The sequence below is a fragment of the Larimichthys crocea genome, chromosome VI, assembly GCF_000972845.2.
Source record: "Larimichthys crocea isolate SSNF chromosome VI, L_crocea_2.0, whole genome shotgun sequence".
Taxonomy (NCBI): Eukaryota; Metazoa; Chordata; class Actinopteri; family Sciaenidae; genus Larimichthys; species Larimichthys crocea.
In genome coordinates, this window is record NC_040016.1 from 2,809,634 (window position 1) to 2,837,213 (window position 27,580).

The following is a 27,580-nucleotide window of genomic DNA, read 5'->3' on the forward strand; positions in this document are numbered from 1 at the left end:
GCAACACCTAAATAAGCAGTGATCCATTTAAGTCTCTAATTTGGATAAAAGATGTTAAGCACGAACAAAAAAAAAAGAAACGTTACATCAATATACATTTTATTTTTATTATTTACTCTTTTTAAAGATTTAATAGCTTGTTTTTTTTTTTTTCCCCAGATGTTTATATCTTACAATATCCTCAGATTCAGTCATTTGTAAAAACATTCATGAGGCATGTATAAAAAAAACAGGGCATCACCAAGTAGACAGATCAATCCACACACTTCCTCAGACATATACATAAAAATGTATGCAATTGTCCCTATGTATTTTACACATACATATACACATTTATATATAAAATACACTTTAAAAGTGTTGGTTATTTGTTCAATTTGTTGTTGTAATTGGGGTTTTACTTTTCAATCTGTCATTATCATGAAAACTGTAGAAAAGGAAAACTATGATCGCCTGTGGCAGTCTTTCACAGAAAGACTCGAGGAAGGCAAAAACGTTAAGTCAAAGCCGACCCTGCCTCTACCAAACAAGGAAAAGAGCGGAATCGCTCACTCCTTGGTACAAAAAAAAGAAAGTTTTACAACTGTGACAACAAATGTATGTGCCTGCAGCATCGAACGCCAGTCAACTCCAAAAAAAAAAAAAAAAGAATTCTCATCAGTTCAACTTGCATCCTTCGTGGTGGATGGTTGAGAAGATCAAAGTGAGCTACTACAAATCTTCTCCCTTGTTCCCGTGGAGGAGTCCAAGAATCATTTAGAGGGAGAGGGGGATTCAATCCAGCAATTAAAGGCGCCTCTACCTATCAATCATCGTATTTGATGATACTATCAAAATCTTAACACCAGTACGATTACAGATCAGGATTTGAACACCACTAATGTACAAATCTGCTGAGAGCATTCTGGTTAAAGAGAACAGGAACGTAAGCAAACGGCAAAAAGACAATATATCCTTCCAAAGAAGCAGGTACAAAGACCCCTGACCAACTGAAGGTGACAGCGGGAGGGGGAAATAAATACAAATAAAGCTAATTAGAATATCAGCAGGGGTATGCCTGTCAAATCACACAGTCAAAAATAAAATACGCATTTGTTGGGATAAATTCGTAGCAGAACAACAACACTGCATTTAGCAATCTTAATGTTTCTCCTTTACATCATCTCAATGAGAAAAATCTGAACACAAAGTCCTGTTTTGATTGGCTGCTTCGTTTTACTTCCGACAGGAGAAGAGAGAAGTTCTTTGTGATTGTTTGCGGGACAGGACGGGCTGTTCCAACCAGTCTACCAAAACGTCAAACTGCACTCCGGGTTCAGTCCTTCAAAGTGTATTGTCTCTTCAAGTCCTTCTTCCTCTCTCCCTCTCCTTTTATTTTATTTTTTTTTTATTGCCGTCCATTTCAGTGAGAGAATGAAAAGGAATTTTTGGGGTGTTTCACAAAGACACTGTCATTTATCACAGAGGAAGCAGCAGTAAACACTATCCTTACATACCAAAAACAAAAAAAAAACAAAACATAAACCAGCAAAAGATCCTAGCCTAATCCCTGTGGGTTGGATGCAAACGTTTTAAATTATGAGAACATGTATTACTTTATTCTTAATGTTTCTCAAGACTTCTGAGTTCCTTAGTGGCAGACTTTGCAGCTCTTGAGAAAAATACTAGTTAATAAGTTTGTACATTTTCATATAAAAAAAAACTGAGTAGCTGTGGAGGAAAGGTGCAAAGGAAGAATTGGAGGAGAGTGGATACTGTGATGGTGGACACAAACATACACAACAACAATATTCAAAGCCGTGATACGGTGGGGGCAAGATCATGCTCCTGAGTCCACGTGTGAGCAAAATAGAGTGACAATACAAGACAGTGAGGTCAACAGACTTGAAGAGGGAGAGGGATGGAGGGTCTGGTTATGCAAAAATCTGGACGAGGGTGTAGTAGTGATAAAGCAATGGAGCGGGGAGACGGAGAGGCTAGCTCCACAGTCCTGCGTAGTTGCCATGCAGGCCAGAGCAGAGTGGTCCACCTGCTACAAACAGCTTGGTGCCGGAGTCGTCGTAACAGTGGGTGTACACCGCGTTGGGGAAGGAATGAATGTCTGAGAAGTAACTCCTCCACGTCTCATCATGATTCTGAAAGTGGCGCAGCAGTCAGAGAGAAGAAAGGAAAAATTGTGTCTATAAATGCAGTGATATTTTTTAGAATATTTGTGTCAACTGCAGTTTCATCTTTCAAAACAAATATTGTGTAGTTTGTTGTATACAAATAGGGAAGAAGGAAAAAGTGTCTACCAGCCAGCCTTTCCCTGTAGTGAGCTTGAGGATGCCATCTCCTGGGCACTTCCGGTAACCCCCAGCTGGATTCAAAGGGTTCTCCAGGAATCTCTGGGCCCGGATGTCGTAGAAAAGAAGAGAACCTTGGCCGGTGCCCACCGTCACAATGTGCTCATAGAAACTCACTGATCGGATCCCTGCACACACGCACACACACAAAGATGTCTTAAATGCTCAAAAACACTGCCTGTTTAAGCTTTCACTTCTCGTGCCATTAGCTTCTTCTAGACGTTTACAGATCACTTACCACTTCCTCTCTCTCTGGAATTGACAGACTTGATGCTGTGTGTAGGCTGTCGCGGATCCAGAAATGAAACATGGGCCTGAGAACCCACAGCGTACACTGACCAGTCCTGTCCGTATGCCAGACACACATTCTCTTTGCAGTGAGGCAGCTTGGTGGACAGTATCTAGAGGGAAACACCGTAAAACTGTTAAAACGTGAACCAAGTAGAAGAAATTCTGTCACTAACAGCCTCTTCTTCTTTGGATAATTTAAACATGAGTGTTAGTATGCATAGCTATCACGTTTTAAAAGGTGAACTCCACTGTAAAGCTCCACTAAATAAGAAAAGTCTATAAATATTAAAGGATCATTTACAATTTCGGTGGGCAACTAATCTTATTTTAAACTATAATGGTAAAAATGTTTGAATACAACTTGTAGCCTGTTTATGATTCGCTGATTGTGTCACCCTAGAAATATGCAGAAGAAATGCATCACATACTGATTATTAGTCCTGTGTATTACTATGTATTGTGATTTACCTTGCACAAGTTGTGCTCAGCTTTCCAGAGGTGGAAATAGCCGTCCAAGGACACAGCACCCAGTTCCTGAAAAAAGGGGAAAACATGGCAAGACAGACTTTAATGACTAAAGATGTTTTGCACTGAGACAGAACACAGAGACGACATGCAGTCCCAGGTGTAAGAATTTAGCAAGGTACCCTCAGCAGTGTTTTTTTTACATCGAATATTCTTCCACTGTAGGATTGAAAAGACATTGTCATATACCACTTTATGCACCACTACTGTGGTTAGCGTGAATGGTTAGAGTGGATTCCTCTGCTGACCCACTTTCACAGCATAAAAAGACGCATCAAAACATCCATAGAAAATGATCAAACAACATCTGCAGCATAACTCACTCCTCGGCTGATGTTTCAAACAACGCTTTCTACCCAAAATATGGCAGAAAAATATCAGATAAGTAAGCCACTTCCATTATTTTTTTTTTAAAGATTACCTGAAGTCTACCAGGCTACCTGAGCCTCCTGACAACAGTCAATGTATCATTAAATCTCATGATTATTATAAAATGACTGAAAACTAAATAAATAACTCAGTAAATTCAGACTTATATATATTATATATAGAGAGACTTATATATTATCATTATTATTTTAATGTTCACTGAGTATACAATCATGTGGTTTCCCTAACCGCTGCATCAGTATGAATCTTACTTTGTGGTTGTTGTTGAAGGCCAGAGCACGGACTTTACAGTTGTATGGGTTGGTGTACTCCTTCGGGATGTCCTTGAGGGCACGGTGGGAGATGTGGGCGTAGGAGGGTACCGACTCCTCGTTCTGACTGCGCTCTGCCTGATTCATTACTTCCTCCGTCACCTCCCACAAGCCCATGGAGCCATCTCTGGACCCTGGGAATTTCAAAACATAACAACGTGTCTACATCGCAGACTGTTTCTACTGCCTGCTAACAAAAGTGGCAAACACTGTCAGGACTGTCATCACAGTGTGTAGAGGGCATGACACAGCAGTGTTCATTCATACAGCTTAGCTCATACAGATAACTCACCAGAAACCGCCATGTTGTCGCTGATCCAGGCAATGGAGAAGATCCAGTCATTGTGACCATCCTGAAAAAACAAAAGGCTATTATGTAAAAAGCAAAACAACTAGTATTACACGACCCCGTGTGCTTCGGGTTAAACATCGCACCCATCGCACACCATCCATGCAACAATTTTTGGTGAAAGAAACTACGCTGCTAGCTGGCTATGTACAGCAAGATGATGACACCCTAGTCCTTAATCAGGCCAACTAAGCTTTGCTTAGTCAGTTGTTTTCCAGCCAGAATAAACACAAGACCAGATAAACTTGAATCACTGAGGAAATCTGGGATTAAGGCTACAGCTGATGCTGACAGCTCTACAGCTAGAGCCCCTCTGTTGGTGAGGCCATAAAGCACCTGGACTGGTAAACAACATACTCGCAAAATGACTAAAGATGTCAACCAAACCACTTACATCTCCAACACAGACAGGGTCCAGTGTGGGCAGCTGGTAGATGGCCAGGCTGTTTGGGTTGTCTCCTCCTGTGGCTAGCAGCGTTCTGGATGGGTTCAGTTCAATAGCATGGATCCCGCAGCCCTGCTGGTCCAGCCGTGAGCGTGAGCCTGCCGTGGAGTGGTAATGCCGCTCTGCCACGACTGTACCCACCACCCCAGAACCTCCACTGCGACACTCCCTGTCCTTCAGCATGGGGATACGCGTTATCTGCCCCGTCAGGACGTCGGCTACAAAAAGCTGCAAATTAAAGAAGACATCCTGTTAGCTTATCAGGTTCACAGAAAAATGTGTTTGTGTGTTCTGTGATCTGACTGAAACACAGAGGTTGATGAATGTTACCATGATGTAAAATGTACTGTTATTTACCTACTGAATGGACACACACTTCTAACAAAACAGAAAGTTCAACATGGTCCTTTTTTTCCTTTTCTAGTCAATAAAGGATGATTGATTCTCTGAGGACTGAACTGAGGACATCCTCAATCGTGACCAAACTTATGACTTGAAACTAGGGGTGTAACGATACATCGTGACACGATTAAAATCGGTACAAATGTGTGACGACTCGCATCGGTTGACAGAAAAAATGAATCGCGATTCTTGGCGAATGCGAGAGAAGTAGGATATGTTCTTTTTCGTCTTTTATTTAATTAGAAATAGGTTACGTTGTGGCTGCAGCTTCCACTGCCGCGTCTGCCTTTCTGTGTCACACACACACACACACACCCCTACACACATGCGCAGTAGTGGTAATCGGCGTCAGGCCTGACTGTACTGTAAATGATACCATAACACAGATCCTCCAGGAATTCACGATGTTGTGATTTGCAACTTCAACGCAACTTCAGTTAATCCCCGTGAATTCAGGGCGGTGTTGCAATTTTAACCAATCACCGCAACTTCCGCGCATTCTGCACGGGGGATTAAACTCGGGTCAGGGACGGCCGTGCGGGAGGATCACCTCATGGGACCTCTCCCCGGCGATGGCTGGCCCCCGCCGGGCGCATTTCCTCCGAGGTGGTGCGCCGCGACCGGCTCTGCGTTTACAGCGCCCGGACCTCGCCGTTTCCCGGGGCTGTGGACTCTCATTAAAGGGTTAATGAGCTATAGCTCATACTTCAAGCTGAAAGGTAATGGTCAGATCAGCTGCTTGCTGGCAGCCCTAATAAGAACACAAACTGCTTGAGAGTTTCTGTAAAGAGAGATTTTTTTTCCGACAAATAAAAAGATAATTTTATTTGGTCATAATTTGTCTGTAGCTCATTTTGATTTTAAAAAAATCGTGAAAAAAAACGTATCGTAAACAAAAAAATCGGGACTCGAATCGAGTCGTGAGTTGAGTGTACCGTTACATCCCTACTTGAAACCACCAATTCCCAAAATAGAATAGTACCATGGCTTCAGATTTGGGGTCACTGAGTCTCAACATGCTTCACACTGAACAGCAGAAGTCAGAAAAATTTCCATTTTATGATTTTTCACTTAAATTAAACTTAAATTAAGATTCAGGCAAAGTGAGAAGAGGCTCCACATCAAACTGCAAAGGAATACACCACTAAGCTGATTCAGTTCAGTTACTTGCATTATACTTACTCTGACATCGACCTAAAACAATGGAGTTCATGTAATATTACTGATTAGGTGATACTACTCGCATATTAACACAGTGTTAAAAATATTTGGCAATGCCTAACCAATAAACATAGGTTGGTAACAAAATGAACTCTCACCGTGTTGCACTTGGTCCCGCACACGACCTGTCTGTGGTTGAGCCACTGTGAAGCGAACACCTTGTTGAGTCGCCCCAGTGAGAACTCCCTCTCCTTGAGGATGCCGGGAAGCCTGCCGGCCGCAAAGCCACGCAGGCTCCGCTGGAGCCGCAACTCATGCTGCTGTTGAGGCCTGAACTCCCGTCCCCGGAGGGCACATACCACTGAGCGCCGACTGCACCACCACTGCTGGGCATGACGTGATGAAGAAGAAACTCGGCTCCGCTTGTGTGGTGCCTGACACCAGCCCAGCTGAGGAAAGAGAGGGAGGAGAAGTCAAGAAAGAAGGTCTTTGCTGTGGGATAAGTCTAAAGTGTTTCAGGGATATTTGATGATTATGTTTTATAATCAATTAGTAACTAATGTTATGAATAAAAAAAATGAGTCTTAAAATATTATAATCTAACTGAATCACATCTTTCTTAATCCCCATGTCAGAACTGTCAGTGCTGAGCCATCCCCATCCCCCTGAGGACAGTGGACACATTTCTGTAGCCAAGTGATACAGACTGAAGAGCCTTAGAGGATCGTCAGAGTATTACAACAAAAACACACACACACACACTGTCATCACTGACACTTCATGAGACTGGGTCAATAGAGGCCTAGTGTGCTGAATTTGATGCATCGCCTCACTCAGGTATCCTCAGCTCTCTATAATGGAATTGGAGACTACACCAATTGTTAGTCATGAGACTTAATAATAATAATAATACTAATAATAATAATAATAATAATAATACATTTTATTTAAAAGTGCTTTTCAAGGCACTCAAAGACACTTTACATAAGAAGAACATTAAATCATAAAAACAATATGAGATAGTTCACTAAAAACACAATAGACTGAGCTAAACACTAAAAGCAATTTTAAAAAGGTCAGAGATTTGAAGGTGGGCAAGTCAGTACAGTCACGGATGTGTTAGGAGAGAGAGTTCCAGAGGGAAGTCAGAATTATTACTGTTCAGGAACACAAGATATCGTTCATACACATACATAAATATATGCTAAAAATGTGTATAAGGCCGAGTCACATAATGCACACCCGTCACACTCTTCTTGCCTGTCCATCAATACATCCATGTAACATTTATGATCATATAAAAATCTCATTTGGTCTGTCCAATTAAAGCGCTCCTATTCACACTTAAGAATGTACAGCCTCAGGTCACGGCACAGATTTTTTAAAATTTTATTTGGTTTTATAGAGATGTGAGAAAACGCTTGCTGTAGCAAAAGAATTGCAATTTGTCAAACTAGTAAAACAATTATTATCTGAATATGAATGTCCACAAGTGAAAAAAGACAAAGACTAGTCTGATAATCAAGTGAGGACGTCCTCACCAGGTGTACACCAGTCGCTAAACATTGTTGAAAGACATATTAAAAACATTTTTGGTAGCATTTCCACATGTCATATCAAAGTAAAATTACAAATACTATTGTTGATTTTTAATTGTATGTTCATTTTAATTATTCATATCCTGCGTAAATTGTGCAACAGCCCTGTGCCATGGGGAAAGAAACATGAAGTGTTCATATGTCACAGTGATGACATCTGTGTATTATTTCTCATAGTTTTGTCTGATATGATCGATTAATTAATATACCGCGATTATGAATGCGCTTTAAATCTACCGGTGAATGATTGCGGCTGCACATGCCCGAGACATCGCGATAAAAAAAACAAATCGTAAAATATTTTAAAGCAAAGCTAGTCATACTGACGTTCACTTTCGGGTTTAGGTCAACGCATATTTCGCGGTGTAAACAACCGAGCTCGGGGCTCAATGTGCAGGAAAACATCTTCGTGTCGATCAGAAATGTTGTTTCATCTGATCCTCTGGTTGGTTCGAGCGGTTAGCCCGGTGTAAGTTGGCTGGCTAACTGTTTTTAACGTTTGGGCTCATGTTAGCTAAAGGGATAGCTACAGCTGTGCTTAATAATTCGCTACTACAAGACAAATCCAGTTTTCAGTCATTATTGACGTTATTCTGGGTGATGACCGGTGGGTGACAAGCAGTGACCCCAACAGGACAATAACCTGAAAGCGTTACGTACCTCGGAAATTGTTTTTAATCGTGATTTGAATCAAATAAAAGCCCGAATAAGATGATGAGGTAGCTAGCTGTTGTAATGACAACGGGCTGCCGTTGGCTAACGCCGTGCTAACATTAGCGGGTACTGACTTTCCAACAGAAACACAATGTTGTATTGTTTAAACCAAGCCACGATTGTAGCGCTTTGTCCATAACGCGTGGTGTATTTTAGCGGTTAATCTGTCAAGATGCCATCAACAACGAGCTTCTGGTAGAGCTAAATCTGGCTATCCCAGCGCTAGTTAGCATGCTAGCATAACTGACTAGCTGGCTAACACGGATCCGCACCGGTTTCCGCCTACCTGTTGTTGGTCCTTGGGCTCTCCTGCCTTCCTTTTCCTGCTAACTGTTTTTCTCGCCATAATCGGATACACACAGTTCCCTCACCCACATGGAGGGTAAAAGTGACGCTGGACACTGGATCATATAATGGCGATATGCTATTTTGTCCCTTGGCCCTCGCTGGCAGCGTCCGACGAGGAGGAAGGGCGATCACATACGGGAGAGGTTGGTTAGTCGCTGGTTAAGATTGTCGCTCACTTACTACCATCGGCTCCCAAATAACAATAGTCTTAGGTCGTACTACCTATTCGGTTTCGACAGAGTCGCTGGCCGCTGCCAGAGGGTTCACACACTATTTTTTTTTTTCCCCTGCCAAGTCGCGTCAGCAACGGCGAAAGCATTGAGCAGCGCGCAGCCGCACTCAAGTTAAACATCAACAAAAACAAGGTCGTACGTGAACGCGAGCGTCGTGCGTGCGCGCTCACGCCAACTGCGTAAAAGACCATTGATCAGATTATTCAGCTCGCTCTGTTTTGTTTTCAGTCAGTAAACTCTCAGTAGAATTGATACATTTTATACTACAAGTCCTATATTCATCATATACAATATATTTATATTATATATTTATAATGATATAAATTCAATATACACAGCTTTTAAATTTTAAAGAATTTCAGGCAATACATGCAATCATAATGCCACATTATGCTCTCCTAAATGTTTTTTAGTATGATTCAGAAATATAATTTAAATATGAATATTTAAATATTATTTTATTGGTCTGTGTTAGTCATATCATGCCTGGACAATCTCAGGCTAAAGTGAAGAAATCATACATTTTGAAATAAAAAATTCTGCAGTTATCTTTATGGGTTATACTGAAGACGGCCATTATTTGCATGAGCACAAAGACACACGTGGAAATCTAAAATCAGAGAGATGACGGAACACTGTGTGTTCTGTAAACAGACATTATACCTGACTTTGTAATCTTCTTTTTAACCCTGGTGAGCTCAGGCCTCTATTCTGTATACCATTTTTTTTCCTGCTGACTCGGCCACACAGTTGGATGTTTCCAGCTGCCACTGACAATACCTGGATGGACAATCACCTGTATTGTTGCTGTCTTGTTAACGGAACACAGTGAAGAGAGAAAACAGGAAGCAGGAATTGTACGTCTCCACCAGCTTCAGGTCAAATGAAGCTTAAAAAGTAACACCAGCAACGATAAACAGTCTCACCACTGAAAAGATGTGCACATTTAATCGTGTGGATTTTCCAAATCATTCGAGAAGAAACTGAACATTTTGTAAAATCACATTTCAGGAGCATGGGAAAGGAACACTCACCTCGCCCACCATTTATTATACCAGTAAGATATTCCAATGTTCATTAGATTCATTAGCGCCCCATGTTCAATTATGCAGTTACTTAGAAGTGGATTTGATATATAAACCCTTAGACATGACACCCTAAATAATAACAGTCTAGTTGCGTTTCATCTCCACACAACTAGAAGATCGTAACAGAAATGGGAGGAGGCATTGATGGAGGAGGCCCAGAACCTGCTATACTTGACTCCAACTTGTGAGGCTTTCAGAAGAGTGGACATCAACTTGCTTTATGTGTGATTAAGAAAACCACACTCCAGTTATGTAAGGCGACAATAATACCACTTATGTGTTTATCTGTAAAATGAATGTTTCATTCTTCTTTATCACAGTAAATCAACAAGGAAGGCAATTTAAACAGCTGGATGAAAACACTTATTTCGGTGATCACAATGTCAACTATTGGACGAAACTCTGGCTTAAATAAGGACTCTACCTTGTGTGTGTCACAATGTTTGCACTGTGCTAACCAAAGAAGAGAAGCAAAAATGGAGTGAAGGACTGAGTCATGATGATGTATGTCACTTAAGCAAACACTGGAGAGTTTTGTCGTTTGTTCTTCGTTGCAAATTTGTTGCAAGCATCCAGAAAGTTTATGTGATACAACACGTACTCATCCTTCTGGTTTGACTGGTACTGATTATTCTGCTGACACTAGTTGCTGATAGCTTCTATTAAACATGTAAAATGATGTCTTTATTGGCAATAAACTGTACTATGTGTAAACTGTATAGTCTGGGTTTGTCTATATTTGTCAAACCCAGAGTTGCTGTTAAATAGATTGGTGGTTACAAAGTTTCTTCTTGCACTTGTGAAACAATGTAATGGACCTGCCCCACGCAAAGTGCCAGTTCTCCCAGTCACATTATGCCAACTTTAAGCCCTTAATCTGTTACCATGCCACTCACAATCCCACAGAGCTCAAGATTATGGACATTTCTGCCATCTTTGCCCTCAGTGCAATTGAGCAGACATGCTTTGTCAACATATGTAGCATGGAACTCACAAGGTCCACAAACTCTTTAAAAAAAAAAAGAAAGAAAAGGATTCTGGTCTTCTTTTAAGCAATTACAGCCAATCAACAAGTGGCACAACACTTTTGAGTTCTGCTGACTGACTTTCCTTTTTACGACTAAGGCGATGTCGACAAACATAAAATCAAGATTATTACACGTGAGAAAAGAAAGTGGACAAGTCGTCGACAAACCAAAGTCATGTTTGATTCGATTTTGCGATATGAAATCTAATAACAGAGAATAAATGATAGGAATCAGCAAAGGCTCGAATACCGTTCCCCATCTCCCAACAATTACTTGAGGCTCAAAGTGCCAGTCAACAGTCACACAATATGAAATGTCTCTATTGCACTGTGATGTGGCTGCAAAAGCAACCCTCACTTACATCTTGTCCTTTTTTTTTCTCACTCTTTTCCAGTATGCAAACAGAAAATCCATGACAATTCAAAGCGCTCGCGTGTTTACATATCTTACATTATCATATCAAACTCTTTTTTTTTTTAACAAAAGTGTCAGTGTACTATTTTAAATAAGCTGATAAGTATGAAATGTGTGTGCCTGTGTAGCATGTGACACGTCAGTGCCAGTGGGTTTTGACAAATTTCTTATTATTTCCTACAGAGAATCTTTCCACATTTTTTCCCCCACTTCTTATACAGGGCATTCCAGTGCAGGTCAAAGAGTGTACTGGGGAGGTAGTATCTCTTAAGAATTATAATGACTATGGATATTATTATTATTATCCAGCTCCTATAACAGAAAGCAAAGCGATGGAATCTTCAAAGTGATGGAAAAGTGCCCAAATAAACAACAAAAATGAATGAATGAATGAAAGAATAAAGATGAACAGAACTGAGGGCAGGGCTCCAGAGCAGAGAGGGCACTTTTGAGAGTCAGTTAACTGTCTGACAACTAGGCCTTTCTTTTTTTCTTCTTTTTTAAAATTTTTTTATATGTTAGTCAGTTCTGTTTGATTGGAGCCTCCTCGAGGACCCCGCCCCCCTCCCCCAGATCCCCTCCACCATTTACTAGGTCTGCACTGAGCAGTGGAAGATGGCAGCTTAGTTGTTTGGGAGTTTCAAGAGTTCAAACTGGTTTTTCTGTGATGCGCTTAGAGCCTTTCATCGGCAGCTCCACATTTGGTCCTGCAGCTTTGCCTGCAGTCAGATAAAACACTTCCAAGTGGAAGCATATCAGAGGCATCAAAACAGCCACAGTCACAATTCTTCCAGTTTCTCCTTTGCAGCTCAGACATTCTTCCCATTCTTAAATACCCTAGCAGTACCAAATCCCGGAAACCCCAGGATTTGTTAGAAAAAAACACCACCATGAATTATGGTTACACTTTGACCCCCTCCACTCTAGGCACACAGTCTTTAAGAAGTGCTGAGAGACAATACGTTTTAGCACAGAGAGAAATATAACCATCTCCCAGTTGCCCTTTCCACAGCCAAGGCAAGGGCAGGGCATGGTGTTGATAGGGTAGGCAGGAGGAAAGGGGCTGTGTTGGGTAGTAGCGGGAGGCAAGCCCTGGACAGGGCTTTGGTTGGCCGGTTAGCTTGGCTCAGCTTGCTGCAGCCCGAGCCATCAGGTCCTCTAGAGCCTTGTCCTGATCATTGTTGTGGACCAGCAGCACCTCTTTGATGGCATCCCGCTCAAATCCCATTTCGCCAAATCTTGACATTAGCTCAAGGAACTGCAAGGCCTGGGAAGGATGGAAAAAAACTACTTTAGATTATATAATCTATTAATGTATTCAATAGATTTTGGCTAAATTATTATACGATATGATAACATAGAGGTATCTCTGCTGATTTGACTTTTTACACTCCGTGTGGACAAAATGCATGTTCTTACGATGGGCAGTTACCTGTACAAATAGTACAAACCTTTTCCTCTGAGCATTGGTACATCTCTAAACATTCCTCCACTGCACTGGCATCAAAGCCCCGCTCACACAGACGCCCATGGACAAACAGATAATCCAGTACCTGAGACAAACAATGAGTACATGTTTATTATGTCTGCTTTGAGCATTACATTGTCTTAGATTAGGGATTACAAAAGAGCAATGAGGCTTTTTTGTTTAATTTTGTTGTATTGTGTGTTCAAATGAATGTTATGGATGTTAATGTTGTGTATGGTTCATTATTGTCTTCATGTCATCTTACATTTTATAGAATAATGATGCCCAATGCTAAATCAGGCATACCAACTCCACAGAACCTGCTAATTTACTTTTAGTTCATCCCACATCTACAACTACCATAATCCTGTGACCATGGTTGGGTAGGTCATAGATTTTTTCCCCAGTTACTGACACGTATCTATTGCCATAACTTTAGAGACAACAGCGATTCAACAACTTTTATTTCAATTTAAGGCTATATTTACAGGTGTACAGTATTGATGACTGTCTTCACTAAACACAATTATAGAAGCACACAAACAACAAACTGTTAACCATGTCCGAGTGCTAGGAGTCCAGATTTCTGCGTAATTGCGTGAAAAGGAGTCGCACCTGCTCCACGTTCTGTCCTTGTCTCTGCATGGCTCGAAGGACACCCTCATAAGAGTAGCCCATGCCCACAAGGGTTTCCACACACTGACGCTCGCTGGGGGTCATGCTGAGCAGGGCTCCGCCACATGGAAGGGTAGCAGGTCCTGACCCTGGGTTGACCTAGTGTAAAAACATGAGTGGATGTCAGTGAGGTTCAATTATTTACCGTTAATCTACATTATTATATCCCACATTAACTATGCACACTGTAAGTCAAGTATATAAGTTAGCGTGTAAGCTCATGCTCACCATTTTTGGTGCACCACTCTTGGTGTGGCTTGGTGGCTCAGGAGCAACAATAACTTGGGTCTTGGGTATGGTCGGCGGGCTGCCATTCGGTAGGCTGTGTCGGGGAGCAGAGATGGGTGTGGGGAGTGGGCTGTATCTTACTGGCTCTGGGTCACCAGAATCAGAGAGCTTAGGGAAAGTGAGAGAGCGAATGTTACATGGTCGATCATCTGTGTCAAACCCCGCTCTCCCAGGATGCCCAACTATGTCCATGTCCAGCAGGGCAACCAACCCGTTGGGTTTATGGTTAAAGCCAGGTTTGGCTGCGAGGCTGGTGTTGGTGCTGGGAGGAGACGGGCTGTTCCCACGTGACCCCCTCTGGGAGACCTCTGGTGGGGATACAGAGGGAAGAGGTTGAGGTTGAGGCTGGCTCTGGAGGATGTTCCTGAGTTCCTCCTTATCGTCCAAAGTTTTGAGCTCCAGCTTGTCAAAAGGGTCCTCTTCCCGCTCAAAGTCAGCTAGATTGAGGCTGTGTGGCTGGGGTGTGCTCGGCTGAATTTTCCTAGGGCCAAGGCTTGGGGCAGGCAGTGGAGTGAGGATGGCGTTGTGGCTCAGACCCGCCAGGACAGGGTTCAACGCTGGTGGTAGAAGGTCCTGGTCCTCTGCAGCAGTCAGGTGTTTCTTCCCTCCACCACCATCAATGTCCTGGGCCTGTGCCAAACACTCTCTGCTCTCTGCCTCCTGCTTGGCTGCTGCTTCCTCTTCTGCTCTAGCCTCTGCTGCTCTGGCCTCAGCCAGTTCAACCCCCCAGCGTACACTACGCTTCTCCAGAGAAAAGTCATACTGTTGAGACCATAGCAAGAGGAAGAATCAGGATGATGGGCAAAGAGGGTACATAAAGTAACAGAGAAAACAATTAGTATGAGGGACACACCATATTACAAATCCAGCTGAACAGATAAAACATTTATCAACTTTATCATTTGAATTGAATAATTTGAATTTCAGATTCCTGTGTAACTTGTAAACAACAAAAAGTGCTCAGACTTTTTGACCAGGCATGCTATTTACCAGGCAACAACTGAAATAACTTCATGTCATCCCACTGACAGCCTGTGCTTGACCACACCACTCCATCTAAATAATTTGCAATTTATTTTACCAGGAAAGGGCATTTAAAACAAAACAGTGACTAAATAATCAGATCAAACGGAAGTAAAACATTTACACGAGAGAGATACATGAATAGGCATAAGCCGAAGTATGTTACAAACGAGTATGCAGAGACAGCCATTTGACCAGGGAATATAGAAGACAGTGCTATGTTATGTTGTAGCAAAATAAATAGCAAAATGATAAATTATTTTGAGCTTTCAAAGTGTTCCTTTGCAAGAAAAACTATAAATTGCATCCCTAAAACCAAACAAGGGAAGAGGCATAAGGAGTCTTCTAAAAAAGATACCTTTGCTCTGCTTTGCGGCATGACTAAAAATGTAACGTTTACACAGCACACCAAAATCAACATCTTTTCTATTATTATGACTAACCTGTGTATCAAACAACAAAGAGTCACAGTCTGGTGGACAAAAACCAACAGGCAGCCCCACTTTAGCTGGGCAGAGGAATTTGTTATTGATCCTGAAGGGAACGTCATCAAGGTAGCTGATGGGTCCTGTGTACAAAAAAAAAAAACACAGCAAAAATACATCAGAGGAATAGCGACTGGAACCACAGGCACCAGCAGACCTTCAGCCTACAAACTCACAATTCAAAACGTCAGTGTAGTCAAAATGTGGGGGGAAAAAAAGTGTTAAAAATAGGCTCTCACCATTGTTGTATGCATCTGCTCCAGACTTCCTCGCAGCCATTTAGAGACTCTAAAAACAAACATGAGTACACATCAGTTATAAAGTTAGTGAGTGTTGACACATAAAAGCCACAGGTCAATGTAAAAAACACACTATGGTGTAACAGTGTGCAAACAGCCCAGAGGGGATGTCCTCAGCACGTCCTCCATCTGCCTTGATGTCGATGTTTAAATACAGTTTGTCTCAGCTCAAAATACGATATTTTAAAATTTAAATCAAAACATAAGAGCAGTGACACTTGATCACATGGCAGTGCTTACTGTCCAGTCTATGCAAATTGAAATTCTTCATGATCCCGCTGGCTTTGTATGTTCCGCCACTCTGCGTGTCGAGTCACATAATCCTGTTATTTGGTTATACTGCACAACAATGCCTGACATTAACACAGTGAGTTCACTGTCCACTTTCACATCCACCGCACACAGAACTTTGATGCGCGTGCTGGTGTTTGGACTGAAAAAGATATGATCCACTCACAGAGCTGAAACTGCAATAAACTACATTTAAAATGAAAATCAAACAGCTCACTGCTTTGATCAGTTTGCTAGTACTGCCTACACTAATAACAACACCGTACTTCACAGCTCTTCATTTGTTGCGTGCTTGCTCATTCGATTAAATCCCAATCCCACCAATCCTCCATGTGAGATTAAAACCAGCCATTTCCACAAGATGAACGTAGACGGACTGTAGGTGGGCAACAGGTTACTTAGACATCAGCCATATGCTACGGATGATCACAGACTATAATGCGAGTGAGTTTATTTTGTAAGCGCAGCTTTAATGATGCTTTAACGGCCTGAGACATTAATATAGTCATGCATGCTTTAAGATTAATTACCAGTGAACACAATACAATAGGAAGTAGTGGAGAAATCACAGAAGAGAAACCATTAATGTGTGTGTCTGAGAACAATAAAATATGGATGTGAGATTCATTATGGTCCAGTTGAAGTTAATCTCTTTGCATGAAAGGCTCTAAATTCATAGTTATGTACATAAAGGCTGCGCTCTCAGTCAGTCCCTACTGGGAATATTGCTCGATACGGTGCCTTCTACTGAAACAGAAAACAAGCACGTATGCAATAGTCTCGAAAACACTGCAATCTGCTGAATATTGCAATCTGCAGCATTGGTACAGAAAAGGCCGCAGACTCTCCAAACAGAGCGACGATCAGCAGCACACACCAAAAAAATCATCATTTTAAAAACATGTAAAAACAATCAGGATACTGGGAATACTAACACTAACTATAACTTGTGAGTTGTACATGCCCATTAGCCCCAAATTGGTGAAAATACCAGACTTTAGACTAGAGAAGCTTTCTGGCTACACGTGAAAATGGGACACACGTGATCAGGATGTATCTCGTGATGACCTGGTGATATGTATCCGATGTCTTCATCGATCACTGATAATGATGCAGTAGTTACTGTGTAGCTACGTAGGGATGACGTTACGCGTCACAACTTGCTGCTTCCGTGTCTGTTTCAACAACTTAGCACGGTCAACTTGCTGCTTCCGTGTCTGTTTCAACAACTTAGCACGGTTAGAGTCACAGTAAACGTGATTACAACAACACAGGATGACTCACAGAGGTCATATTTAGGGAGCTAAACTGTCTCCAACTTAAAACGATAACGAAAGGAGAGCACCGACTGCAGTCCATCACATTTTCCGCCGAGTCTACTTTAAATCAACTCGTTTCGAGCAGCGTACGTGAGCACGCACGGCTCGTAATATATTGCCAGTGGACGTAATGAAGTGCAATAAATTAATGAGCTTGTGCATAAAGGCAGGCGGACAGGGTTAATTAGCAACGAGCTAAGCTTGGGTCCTGCTAGCTCAAAGCGCTAACAGCGAACATACCGTGGCGGCTTAGCGGAGGAGAAGTAAGATGTGACATTAGTTGGTTATTAGCGGAATATTAATGCGGAATAAATTAATTTACCGACATGTACCACGAGCTGTGCTTTTGAGGGAAAGCTGTAGCTGATGCTAACACGCTTAGCTTGGCCAGTGGCCTGGCTGTAACGTTATGTGTCTGGACCTGCTCTGCCACCGCCCCTGGAAACTAAACCCAGCTGCCACACAAACACACGCCGCTCTCACCTGTATCTGCTCCGCCTTCCCTCTTTCAAAATCCAAACGACGTCGCGTCGAGGTGGCACTCCGATTGAAACTCCTCTCCGGATGAGTTTTTATTTATGACATCTCTTTCCTGCTTCAGCGTGGGACGCCATCTTGATTTGTCAAGCTCCCTTCAACTGGTTCCTGTCTGTCGTCACTCATGTCACATGACGTCAGAGCGTCAGCCTGCGTCAGTCGCGGTGTTGGTGAACTGGTTCAATAAAGAAAACAATGCTTCAGGTGTTGGTTTATGCCAGATTAATGGCAAAAACAAGGAGCATGGCACTAAACCTGGACAAAGACACGGGTGTTAATGTCTGTGGTTGTAAAACATGTGAGTGTCAAAACTCCAAATTACATAGTTGGCTTATTTATCGCCTCGACACTGAGAATTTGGGTAGACAGACTGACTAGGCCTTATTCATTTCTTATATTAAGAGGAAAAAAATAGTGGTCAGTAGTCATATTTAAAATATGGTGCACCTCTTGGTAAGTATTTATCAGAAATAAAACTTACAAAATACCTGGATTCATTGTAGTGCAGTGAATGACACTAAAAGACGTAATCAATTAGGTTACAGAGATAACCTAATTTAAACTGAAACAAATGAATGAAAACGAATAGAACTATAACACATTGTTCACGGATTATAACTACAAACACACATCATTGTCAAATATAGTAAAATATTTGACAATAATAGATTGATTGAAATCATTTAGGCGTATTTAAGCAATATGACACCTCTGTGACAACACACCAGACACAATCTCTGGTTAATGTTTTGTTTCTGCACCAAACTTTACAGCTTTTATAATACCGTTTATATAATATTGTTGTTAGTATTGTGTCACATTCTATTTATCATTTCCTGTTTTCTTTTTATGCCTCCTCACTTGCAGTACTTACTTTTATCTTTGCCTACTTTCATACATACTTTATTATGATGCACCAAAACACAAAAATAGATTTCTTGAAAACCCTCTTGGCAATAAATATGATTCTGAATCTGTACTCTAAAGTAGACCTTATAACAGCAAATGTTTTATGTCAAAGATCACAAACTAAAAAACAATAACACAGACCAAAAATGAGGGAAAAGGCAACGTTTAGCTAATCAGTAAAATGACGTCATTTTATATGGTTAAAATTAATGATAGTAACATTTTGAATTATATTTTATTTAGGATTAATAAAGTATATGTAAAGTATAATTATACATTTGTGAATGTCTCGTTTTTATTTCTGTTTATTTCTTCTTTTCGTTTTTTTTTTTGTTGTTGTTCCGCATCGAGTGCGCGCACGTCACGTTCAGACCCGTACGTCCGTTACGTTTGGCAGACACGCGCAATGATAGCCGGAAGCGCCGATGGGAGGAAAATAAAAATCGATGAAATCTACTGTAATTCGCGAGTGTAAACCTCTCACTTGGTGTCCTTTTCGCGACCGTAAGCTCGAATCTGTTGGCCGCTCACGCTGCCACTGTGCCGGAGGGGACGGCAGCGAGCTGAGGAGCTGCTGCTTTTGAACGAAGTTGCTCGGTAGGGGTTTAGCTGACGTGTGGAGAAGTTGAGACTGCCAGAGAGCAGATAAACAAACATAAACAAGCAGGGATCAGCTGAGCGCCAGCCCGAACCGAACCAGCAACACGAAGAGATGTCAGGGAGGACCAGTTTCCTCTTTTGAGCCCAAGAATGATCCACAGGAGACCGTGACTTACACTGATACTAGCTCCATGTCAACTGTCAACACTGGCACACAAAGAATTTCGGAAACACAACACGAGGACCAGCCATAGGCTTTAGCAGCAGATCCACTGCTCCTGTCACTTTGTCAAGACATAGCCAGGCCAGCATGGACAGCCAATGAGTTTACCTTCCAGTTTTCAGCTGTAACGAAACGAATACACATTACAGTGCAAGGAGAGAGGTAAACACTTTTTATTAACTTTGCTTTTTCTCCCCCCATAAAGGGCCTGCGAACTACAACACTGACCTGAGCTAGCCTGGCAGGCCACATATCCTGTTTGTGTTTGAATTCTCTGTGTTGTCGATCAGTTTGCCAGCAGGATTATCATCTGTTCCTTCCAACGTGATCTAGTGAGATTGATGTCAAAACAAGCAGAGTCAACACTGACCACGCAATCTAAAATATCTGAAGTTTTAGTAAGATTTTCACAGTGTCATTAAATGCATCATTTCTCTCTTTCCGCTCTACAGTATCCCCCTCCTTACCTTTCACCTGGCCACTGGTGTCAGAAGTGGGATTACCATGGCCCACCAGGCAACCCCTAGTTCCCAGAAGGCCCTGATGATGGAGCTGAAGTCTCTGCAGGAGCAGCCGGTGGAGGGTTTCCGCATCACTCTGGTGGAGGAGTCTGACCTCTACAACTGGGAGGTGGCCATCTTCGGGCCCCCAAACACCCTGTATGAGGGAGGCTACTTTAAGGTGGGACAGAACTCTCTATGAAATCAGAATAGACGAGACATGGCACAGTGTTTGGATGATGAGACACATTCAGGAAGCTAATTTATATTTAATAGTAGATTTTTTAAATATATATTTATTGGTGTGTGTGTGTGTGTGTGTGTGTGTGTGTGTGTGTGTGTGTGTGGTCAACTGTACCCTTGAGCAAGTTTTTTTTTTCAAAGTAGGATATAGGAGATTGGCGCAACTTGGAAAAAAGCCATCTAGTTCACTGGCAATGACTGTGTTTGAACCCAAAGTGTCAGACCCGATAACAATTGCTGCGCTTTTCAAAAACTAAAAGTCAGTAATGACCTGCTTCACCTCTACTGGTCTGAGAAATGTTCAGTTTTAAAGTGTTCTCCGGCAGCCATTTATATGACTGTTAATTTGTAGTCTTTCTCCCCCGTCCCTCCGTTCTCCTTGTCCAGCCCTCTCCCCCCCCCTCGCTGTATGATGGTTGTGCTTCAGATGGCTATTTTTAGCTGTGAGACCGATATAAATGGCACCTCAGCAGAGAGAAAGAGTAAGAGAGAAGGGCATGATGAGACTCATCTTCCGTTCTTTCATGTTACTTATTCAGTGAAACATCTAGGAAATGCCGTACAGTGAGAGCTTTTGGGGAAATGCAGATTTAATGCCAAAATAATGCAGAGCAGATGTTGCTGTAGTCTACTCTTGTAGCTGGCCATTGTTCATTATATTATACTTATTATTATACTTCACCTTTACAGTAACATATTTGTGTTTTCTGTTGTGTTTATGAGTTTTTCTATAACTTTTTTGCCATTTTGGATAGTGACAGTACAGAGATATATGATGATATGCAGGCTGTATTCAAACCAAGGCTTAATATGTTGTATTTGCTCTACCAGGTGAGCTGCTGGAGCGTCCCCATTCCAGAGGATTTTGACAATCTGTACACCATATTATATTACAGTCCCTATCTTTATACACTGCAGTCAGATAGGGAAAAACTCCACAAACAAATACAGGGAATAAATGTGACCTCAGTGCACCTCAGAGAGGAGTGTTCTTTCTTTCAGGATAGACACATGTGCCACAGCTAGTTTAGTTCCAGTTAAAATAACCTGTTTAAAAAGAGACAGGTAATATGAAGCCTGCAGACACTTTGAAACTCACGACATTCTCAAACAAATAGTGCTATGCTTTGGTGCAGATGTAATTGACTTGCAATTATTGAAATGAAACTGGTGGATGAGTGTTTTTGCTGCTGAAATCTGCCCCTGTGGTGCAATAGGTTAAAGAACATGCCATGCATAGTCAGTATGGTGATTGATAGATACTGAACACTGAAACTCGTGTCATGTGTGTCAGGACATCTGCGCGTTTAAATGTCCGAAGGCTGCACTCGTGTAGCGACTAGTTGTGGAGTAATGATAGTCCTATCTGAGTGGCAGCCGTTCAGTGAGAGCTGGGATGGTGTAACACCCAAACTTGACGGCCTTTCATCAAGATAATTGCGCAATACTTTAGAAAGAAAACACCAAACCAGAAACACTGTGATGTCACGTAATGCCTGGCTCTATTAAAATTCGTATAGAATAACTGACTAACTGTATTACAGTGTGACTACCTCACGGCTCAATGTGTGATATATGCCTGTTTGAACTGAAAGGATACAGGAAGCTACTCTGTGGTTGTTGTGTTTTTTTTATGCATCATTAGAGTTTGACGTACAGCGAACAGAATCCAGTTTGTTATATCACTCTGGTTTGGACATATCAAATTAATCTTCATCAGGGCTTAGCTCAAAGCAGCTGTTCTCATTTCTGGTTCCTGAATTGTAAAAATTGTTGCCGCTTCCTGTTATTTTTACTTTATTTTTGTTTAAAGAAGCATGGAGGCAGAATTTAATTAGTCTCACTAGAGGAAAGATGTCTTGCAAAGATTACAAATACATATATTTTAATTATTTAAATATATAGTGTAGTGTAAAAGTGTATTTCTTTTCACATTCCACATTTTCAATGTGCTACAACAGCCTCCAAAACACTAGCACACATCTCCCTGGGGTCTCTCCACCCTCAAGCTGAGACTCTCGGGCTCAAAGGACTTAGACTTAAGCATAACAGTCAAGTCAAGCATGGCTGTCTGTAAAACATGTGTTGACTGTCAACCTCTGTTTGTCCTCCCAGGCTCACATCAAGTTTCCAGTTGACTACCCGTACTCCCCGCCAACCTTCCGCTTCCTCACCAAGATGTGGCACCCCAACATCTACGAGGTACGTTTTGTGTTTAGCAGCACATAAAGTTTGTAGTCTTTATCATGCAGATTTGGCATTCATATAGTTAATCTTTATGGCTTTGTGGAAGATCTTTATTCAGTGTGTTTTGTTCTTTTTTTTTCCAGAATGGAGATGTGTGCATCTCCATCCTGCACCCTCCTGTTGATGATCCTCAGAGCGGCGAGTTACCCTCTGAAAGGTGGAACCCCACCCAGAACGTCAGGTAGTCTCTGTTTCTGTATAAATCTGTACCACGACATAGATGTGTAGTATTTCTTTAATAACTTTTCTGTTATTTTGAATAAAGTGTGTATATTCATTAAATCACAAGTTTATCAGTACAACAGACTTTGAAACAGACAAGTTTGAAATGTGTTAAGTAATGAACATTGCAGGTGAATAGGGTAAAAATGATAACAATATCTGACAATAGTTATCACAATCAAACTTCCCCAGTTGATTATATATGTTAAGACAATTTTTTTTGTATTACAGTTTTTCAGAAATGTTATGTTTAAATATGCAAATAAGGCACTGTGTAATAAAAATGTATTGATTTGCATAGATTTCCAGGATAGAAATCTGTTGTTGACATATTAGAGTCAACATTTTTTACAGAGGGAATGTTTGATATCTTTTTTTTTTTTTATCACTCCGTAAATCAGAAAATACTGTTAACTGTTATTATACAAATCAGGCTATTAATGATATGTGAACTAAGTGCTTTGTAAAAAGCTTCAAAACCGGAATAAAACAGGAAAAACATTTGGTGTATATACGTGTTACTAAAGAGGAGATTTTAGGCCCAGCGTATGGGGGGGTAAAAGAAAAAAATGCATTTAAAGATATGTATTTAAAAATTCCAAGACTTTACAGGTGGATAGGGTACAAAATGTAACTAACTAGCTATCATGATGAAACTTCCCAAGTTGATTACTGACAGTAAGACTCACCTTGGTGTTCTCAAATATCGAAAAGAGGATAAGAAATGTGACGAGTATGGGGTGTCTGATAGCGGTCAAGGCACATACCACAAAAATGCAACATCCCTGTTTTTACTTCCTCTATACTCGCCGCTTTTTAATAAGGGCAAAAATGGCAAAAAAAAAAAAAAGAGAGAAGAAGAAGAATCTTTTAAAAAAACATAAAAGAAAAAAGTAATTTAGATGGGTGTGAATTTACACTTTTAGCATTCCTTAAGAACGAGACAGTACCTCGGGGCAGCTTTCATAATTTCTTTTAAAATGGATATGTCAGCAAGACTTGTTTTGTCGAGTACTAGAGGTAAAGTGCTGAGTCTGTATTTATAAACCTGAGCAGATTGGGTTCAGCGCGTAATTGAGCCACAAGGGGAACGAGGTGAGTTAACGCCTCCGTCTGAGCCAAGATGAAGCTTACAACTTCTCAAAAAGCCTGCGCAGAGCTGTTCTTTGATACAATGACAGGATCTGATACGGGAGTGTCCTCATTTTCTGTGTGTGTGTGTTTGTGTGATGTTCCTTCATCATCAGGACTATTCTGCTTAGTGTAATCTCTCTGCTCAATGAGCCCAACACCTTCTCCCCGGCCAACGTGGATGCCTCCGTCATGTTTCGCAAATGGAGGGACAGCAAAGGCAAAGACAAGGAGTATGCAGAGATTATCAGGTAATACACAAAGTTGAGCGTTTCACCTATGTAGAGACAAATGTACAGCGTGCGTCTCTTTCTCACACCGTTTCTTATTTGGCCCACAGGAAGCAGGTGTTGTCAACAGCGGCGGAGGCAGAGCGTGATGGTGTCAAGGTACCAACCACGTTGGCAGAGTACTGCGTCCAGACCAGAGTTCCCTCCCAGGACAGCAGTTCAGATCTCCTATATGATGACCTCTATGACGACGACATGGAGGAGGAGGACGAGGAGGAGGACGAGAGCGAGATGGAGTCCGTAGGGGAAGCCGGGGGCATCAGCGCCGCGGAGGACGGCGGGACGTCCACCAGACGTTATGACAACCAGGACGACTCTGGCAACGAAGACTCATGATGATCTGGATGATAACTCCTCCCTGCCAACTCCCCACCCACTCCACCACCCTCCTTATTTTCTGTTACATTTTCAGTGTGTGTGTGTGTGTGTGTTTGCACATACAGTGGGGGTCAAAGGTCTACTGCCAAAAACGTTTCATCATTTATTAAACTAATACCAATGATTGGTCACGTAATAGTAATATAACAGGTTTTTAGCAAAGGTTTGTTGGTACTGTTTTCACTGAAAGTCAGAATTTCGTGTTTCCACCGTTTGCCTTAATTACAGCTTCCGCTCTGTCTAGCATCAGATGTTCTTCAGAGTTTGAGAATTTAAATTATTATTCCAGCACTTGTTGAGAGTACCCCTGAGTGTTTTTGATGTTTTATTACGTTTCACATTTTTAAATGTGCCCCATTGATGAGGCTGAGGACCCATCCTCTTTCACACTACTTTAAATAAGAGTGATATTACTCTATGGGTCAGTGTGATTTACCAAGTGCAAGTTACTGACTCCAGACAAGGCAAAACATCCCCACACCCGAATATTTCTGTCAACATGTTTAGTTTTTAGACCTTGTCCTATTACTCTTTCATGCAAGCAGCGCCTTACACATTGTACTGTAAGTTGTTTGGCTGCAACTATGAAGTTTCCTCAACTTTTTAACAATGACATTTCAGTATTGTTCAACCTCTGCCAAACCATTAGACTTGTTTTGCCATTAAAGAAGTGGTTTGGTACCTGCTACAGTTTGTTGGTCTTTTAACTGTAGTTTTGTCAGCTGGAGTGGGGCTTTCTTTGTTGTGTTGGCTTTGCGTCTCGGAAGCCGATGCAGTTCTGTCTTTATAAAGATGCCAGCTTTATACCATTGTGCCATCTCTAGGTCTGTCTGGTCCTTGATTCCAGCCTTTTAATCATAGTCCAGCAACAGTAACTTATTAAATCAACGCTGTGAAGGAGCGTATATGTGTAAATATTTGAATTATACTACACAAAGGCACACTTACAGGCAGTTCCCAAAGATACTAAATTACCTGCATCACTTTACACTAAAGAAATTATCTTGATTTTTGATAAATGATGAAAACAAACCTGTCCTTGTGGTGGTCTCTCTTGAACCCCACTGTAGCTGGCCAGCTCTTCGTCTGGCTAGTCCGTGTCAGATTGTATGGTTTTATGTTCAAAGATTGGCTCTACCCATCGTGTCTTTACTTTTTTCCTTCTGTTTTTTATGTACTTTTTTTTTTTTTTTGGTTGACGTTCTGCCCTCCCTGACTTGTCCCTTTGTAGTCCCACGGATGGCTCAGACAGTTTGGCTAATGGACACTTTGCTTGTTTGGTTCATAAACCCGTCGATGAGCTGGCCAGCCTGTCCTGTCACTGTCCATCAGTGCGTCCCAGAATATCTCTGTCCCTCTTGCACCTGTCTGTTTCGACATTGATGCAATCAACTTAAACCTGCAAAAACAGGCTCTGAAGTGACTCCACCCTCTTGGACGAGTGTCCGTCACAACTGCTTCCTCATGATCCCTCAAAGCAAAGGTCATTCGGTTCGGGGGGTGAAAAAGGTTAAGACCTTTTCTCGCGTTGTCTCCTCCACCTCTCTCTGCCTCTTAAACCTCAGGGCCTCAATAGACTTTCACTGAGAGAGAAAAAAAAACAGTCAAAGAGAAACTTAACAAACTGCTCCTCACCTCCACCTCCTTTTCTTACTTTCTGCATTACTGGGTGGTTTTCAAGAGCAGAGAGTGAACCGTCGGCGTGTTTACACATGACGGGAGTGTTGCTGTTGGTCCTGATTAGGGTCCTTTAAGTTGTTTTCTTCTTGGTAGGCTAGAGTCAAATAAAAAAAAAACCTGTAGGGACTTTCTCGTCGAGAGTCGACACACATTATGTTGCGATAGATGTGAAAATGTTACGTTTTTGCGCTGTGACTCTGGCTTAAATGCAACTTAGTGAAAATTGGACATTGTTACTGTGTTACACCACATTCAGTCTGTTCATCAATAGGGACAAAATCAACATGTAGCTTAGCTACACATTTGCATTTGAATGAATATGACACTGATTGCCTGTTATTTGTGTGTGTGCGTGTGTGTGTGTGTGTGTGTGTATTTACATTTACTATTCATCTATTGAGTACAATGTCAGGGTTCTCTTGTTCCTGCTCTGTGGAACCGGTGCAGACTTCTGTACGAGTTTGCCCAAATGACCTTATGGACTTTGTCCAGTTGAGAAAACATTCAGTGTGGTTGCACTGTGTTCTTGTGATGTTATGGGAGGCCTGAATTGGCTGAGGATTGACTGATTTAAAAAAAGAAAAGAACACACACCCTGAGTATTAAACTTACGAACACAATGAACAGCGTAATGTGACTAATATTACTTGTATGGCATCAAGTAAACCACACATTTTGAGCTGTGTTTTATGATTGTGGAAACGAGTCTGTTGCCCTTTTCAACTCAACAGAGCGCTGTGCAAACCTTTGATTCAAATGGATGGATTTTATGCCAAGGAAACCAAGTACAACCCCACAGCCATTCATTTAAAAAGACTACGGAGCAATGGATACATGTGGTGGATTTAACGCTGTTTGAATGAACTCTTTAAGAGATACTTTTTGGATTTTAATGTGAAGCCAAATGAGTGAAACATTTCCTGCTGGCCCCGTGCTTGGGAGGGTCACAGAAACTCGATTTTTTTCAAGGACGGGGAATGGAAATCCACTCCTGAACCGGATCTTTAACAGATTTGATATCAAGGCACAACAGGTAGTGGATAGATGCCAGAGATTCTTAACTTTTCTTGATGTTTTCCCCATTTATTTCCCCATCTCTCATATAGAGAAGAAGTGAAATCATAGTAATG

The 27,580-nt window shown here is 41.6% G+C and overlaps 3 protein-coding genes across 4 annotated transcripts; 1 reads left to right on the forward strand and 2 right to left on the reverse strand.

The window, feature by feature from the left end:
- Window positions 1–219: 219 nt before the first annotated feature.
- On the reverse strand, window positions 220–9,249 carry dcaf12 (DDB1 and CUL4 associated factor 12). Its single transcript, XM_010743289.3, has 9 exons — window positions 8,818–9,249; window positions 6,378–6,668; window positions 4,606–4,884; window positions 4,155–4,215; window positions 3,803–3,996; window positions 3,105–3,170; window positions 2,584–2,746; window positions 2,295–2,473; window positions 220–2,135 (listed from the first exon to the last, which is right to left on the reverse strand). Exons 1-9 carry the CDS (start codon window positions 8,875–8,877, stop codon window positions 1,977–1,979), a joined length of 1,452 nt encoding a protein of 483 aa, XP_010741591.1. The 5' UTR covers window positions 8,878–9,249; the 3' UTR covers window positions 220–1,976.
- A 778-nt stretch (window positions 9,250–10,027) lies between these two features.
- ubap1 (ubiquitin associated protein 1) lies at window positions 10,028–18,157 on the reverse strand. The gene is made up of 7 exons (XM_010743290.3): window positions 17,974–18,157; window positions 15,821–15,869; window positions 15,540–15,664; window positions 14,014–14,835; window positions 13,726–13,884; window positions 13,094–13,195; window positions 10,028–12,909 (listed from the first exon to the last, which is right to left on the reverse strand). The coding sequence occupies exons 2-7, from the start codon at window positions 15,858–15,860 to the stop codon at window positions 12,769–12,771; spliced, it is 1,389 nt and encodes a 462-aa protein (XP_010741592.2). The 5' UTR covers window positions 15,861–15,869; window positions 17,974–18,157; the 3' UTR covers window positions 10,028–12,768.
- A 1,156-nt stretch (window positions 18,158–19,313) lies between these two features.
- Window positions 19,314–25,456, forward strand: ube2r2 (ubiquitin-conjugating enzyme E2R 2). 2 transcript variants are annotated; one of them, XM_019275263.2, is made up of 6 exons: window positions 19,314–19,921; window positions 20,212–20,440; window positions 22,618–22,704; window positions 22,833–22,930; window positions 24,219–24,353; window positions 24,443–25,456. In XM_019275263.2, the coding sequence occupies exons 2-6, from the start codon at window positions 20,264–20,266 to the stop codon at window positions 24,726–24,728; spliced, it is 783 nt and encodes a 260-aa protein (XP_019130808.1). In that variant the 5' UTR covers window positions 19,314–19,921; window positions 20,212–20,263; the 3' UTR covers window positions 24,729–25,456. The 2 variants fall into 2 exon arrangements, with proteins under 2 accessions (XP_019130808.1, XP_027135538.1); XM_027279737.1 differs by lacking the exon at window positions 19,314–19,921 and adding an exon at window positions 19,988–20,091.
- Window positions 25,457–27,580: the final 2,124 nt, after the last annotated feature.

What these genes read in the sequence shown, in the direction of transcription:
- dcaf12 (XM_010743289.3), bottom strand. Translation starts at nt 8,877, where the DNA reads ATGGCGAGAAAAACAGTTAGCAGGAAAAGGAAGGCAGGAGAGCCCAAG. An exon ending in GCGGGACCAAGTGCAACACG is followed by an intron (nt 4,885 to 6,377) that starts GTGAGAGTTCAT and finishes TTTAATTTGCAG; the next exon opens with CTTTTTGTAGCCGACGTCCT. An exon ending in ACCCTGTCTGTGTTGGAGAT is followed by an intron (nt 4,216 to 4,605) that starts GTAAGTGGTTTG and finishes TTGTTTTTTCAG; the next exon opens with GATGGTCACAATGACTGGAT.
- ube2r2 (XM_019275263.2), top strand. Translation starts at nt 20,264, where the DNA reads ATGGCCCACCAGGCAACCCCTAGTTCCCAGAAGGCCCTGATGATGGAG. An exon ending in ATGAGGGAGGCTACTTTAAG is followed by an intron (nt 20,441 to 22,617) that starts GTGGGACAGAAC and finishes TTGTCCTCCCAG; the next exon opens with GCTCACATCAAGTTTCCAGT. An exon ending in GGCACCCCAACATCTACGAG is followed by an intron (nt 22,705 to 22,832) that starts GTACGTTTTGTG and finishes TTTTTTTTCCAG; the next exon opens with AATGGAGATGTGTGCATCTC.
- ubap1 (XM_010743290.3), bottom strand. Translation starts at nt 15,860, where the DNA reads ATGGCTGCGAGGAAGTCTGGAGCAGATGCATACAACAATG. An exon ending in AGAGTGGTGCACCAAAAATG is followed by an intron (nt 13,885 to 14,013) that starts GTGAGCATGAGC and finishes TTTTTACACTAG; the next exon opens with GTCAACCCAGGGTCAGGACC. An exon ending in ACCAATGCTCAGAGGAAAAG is followed by an intron (nt 12,910 to 13,093) that starts GTTTGTACTATT and finishes CATCCTTCCCAG; the next exon opens with GCCTTGCAGTTCCTTGAGCT.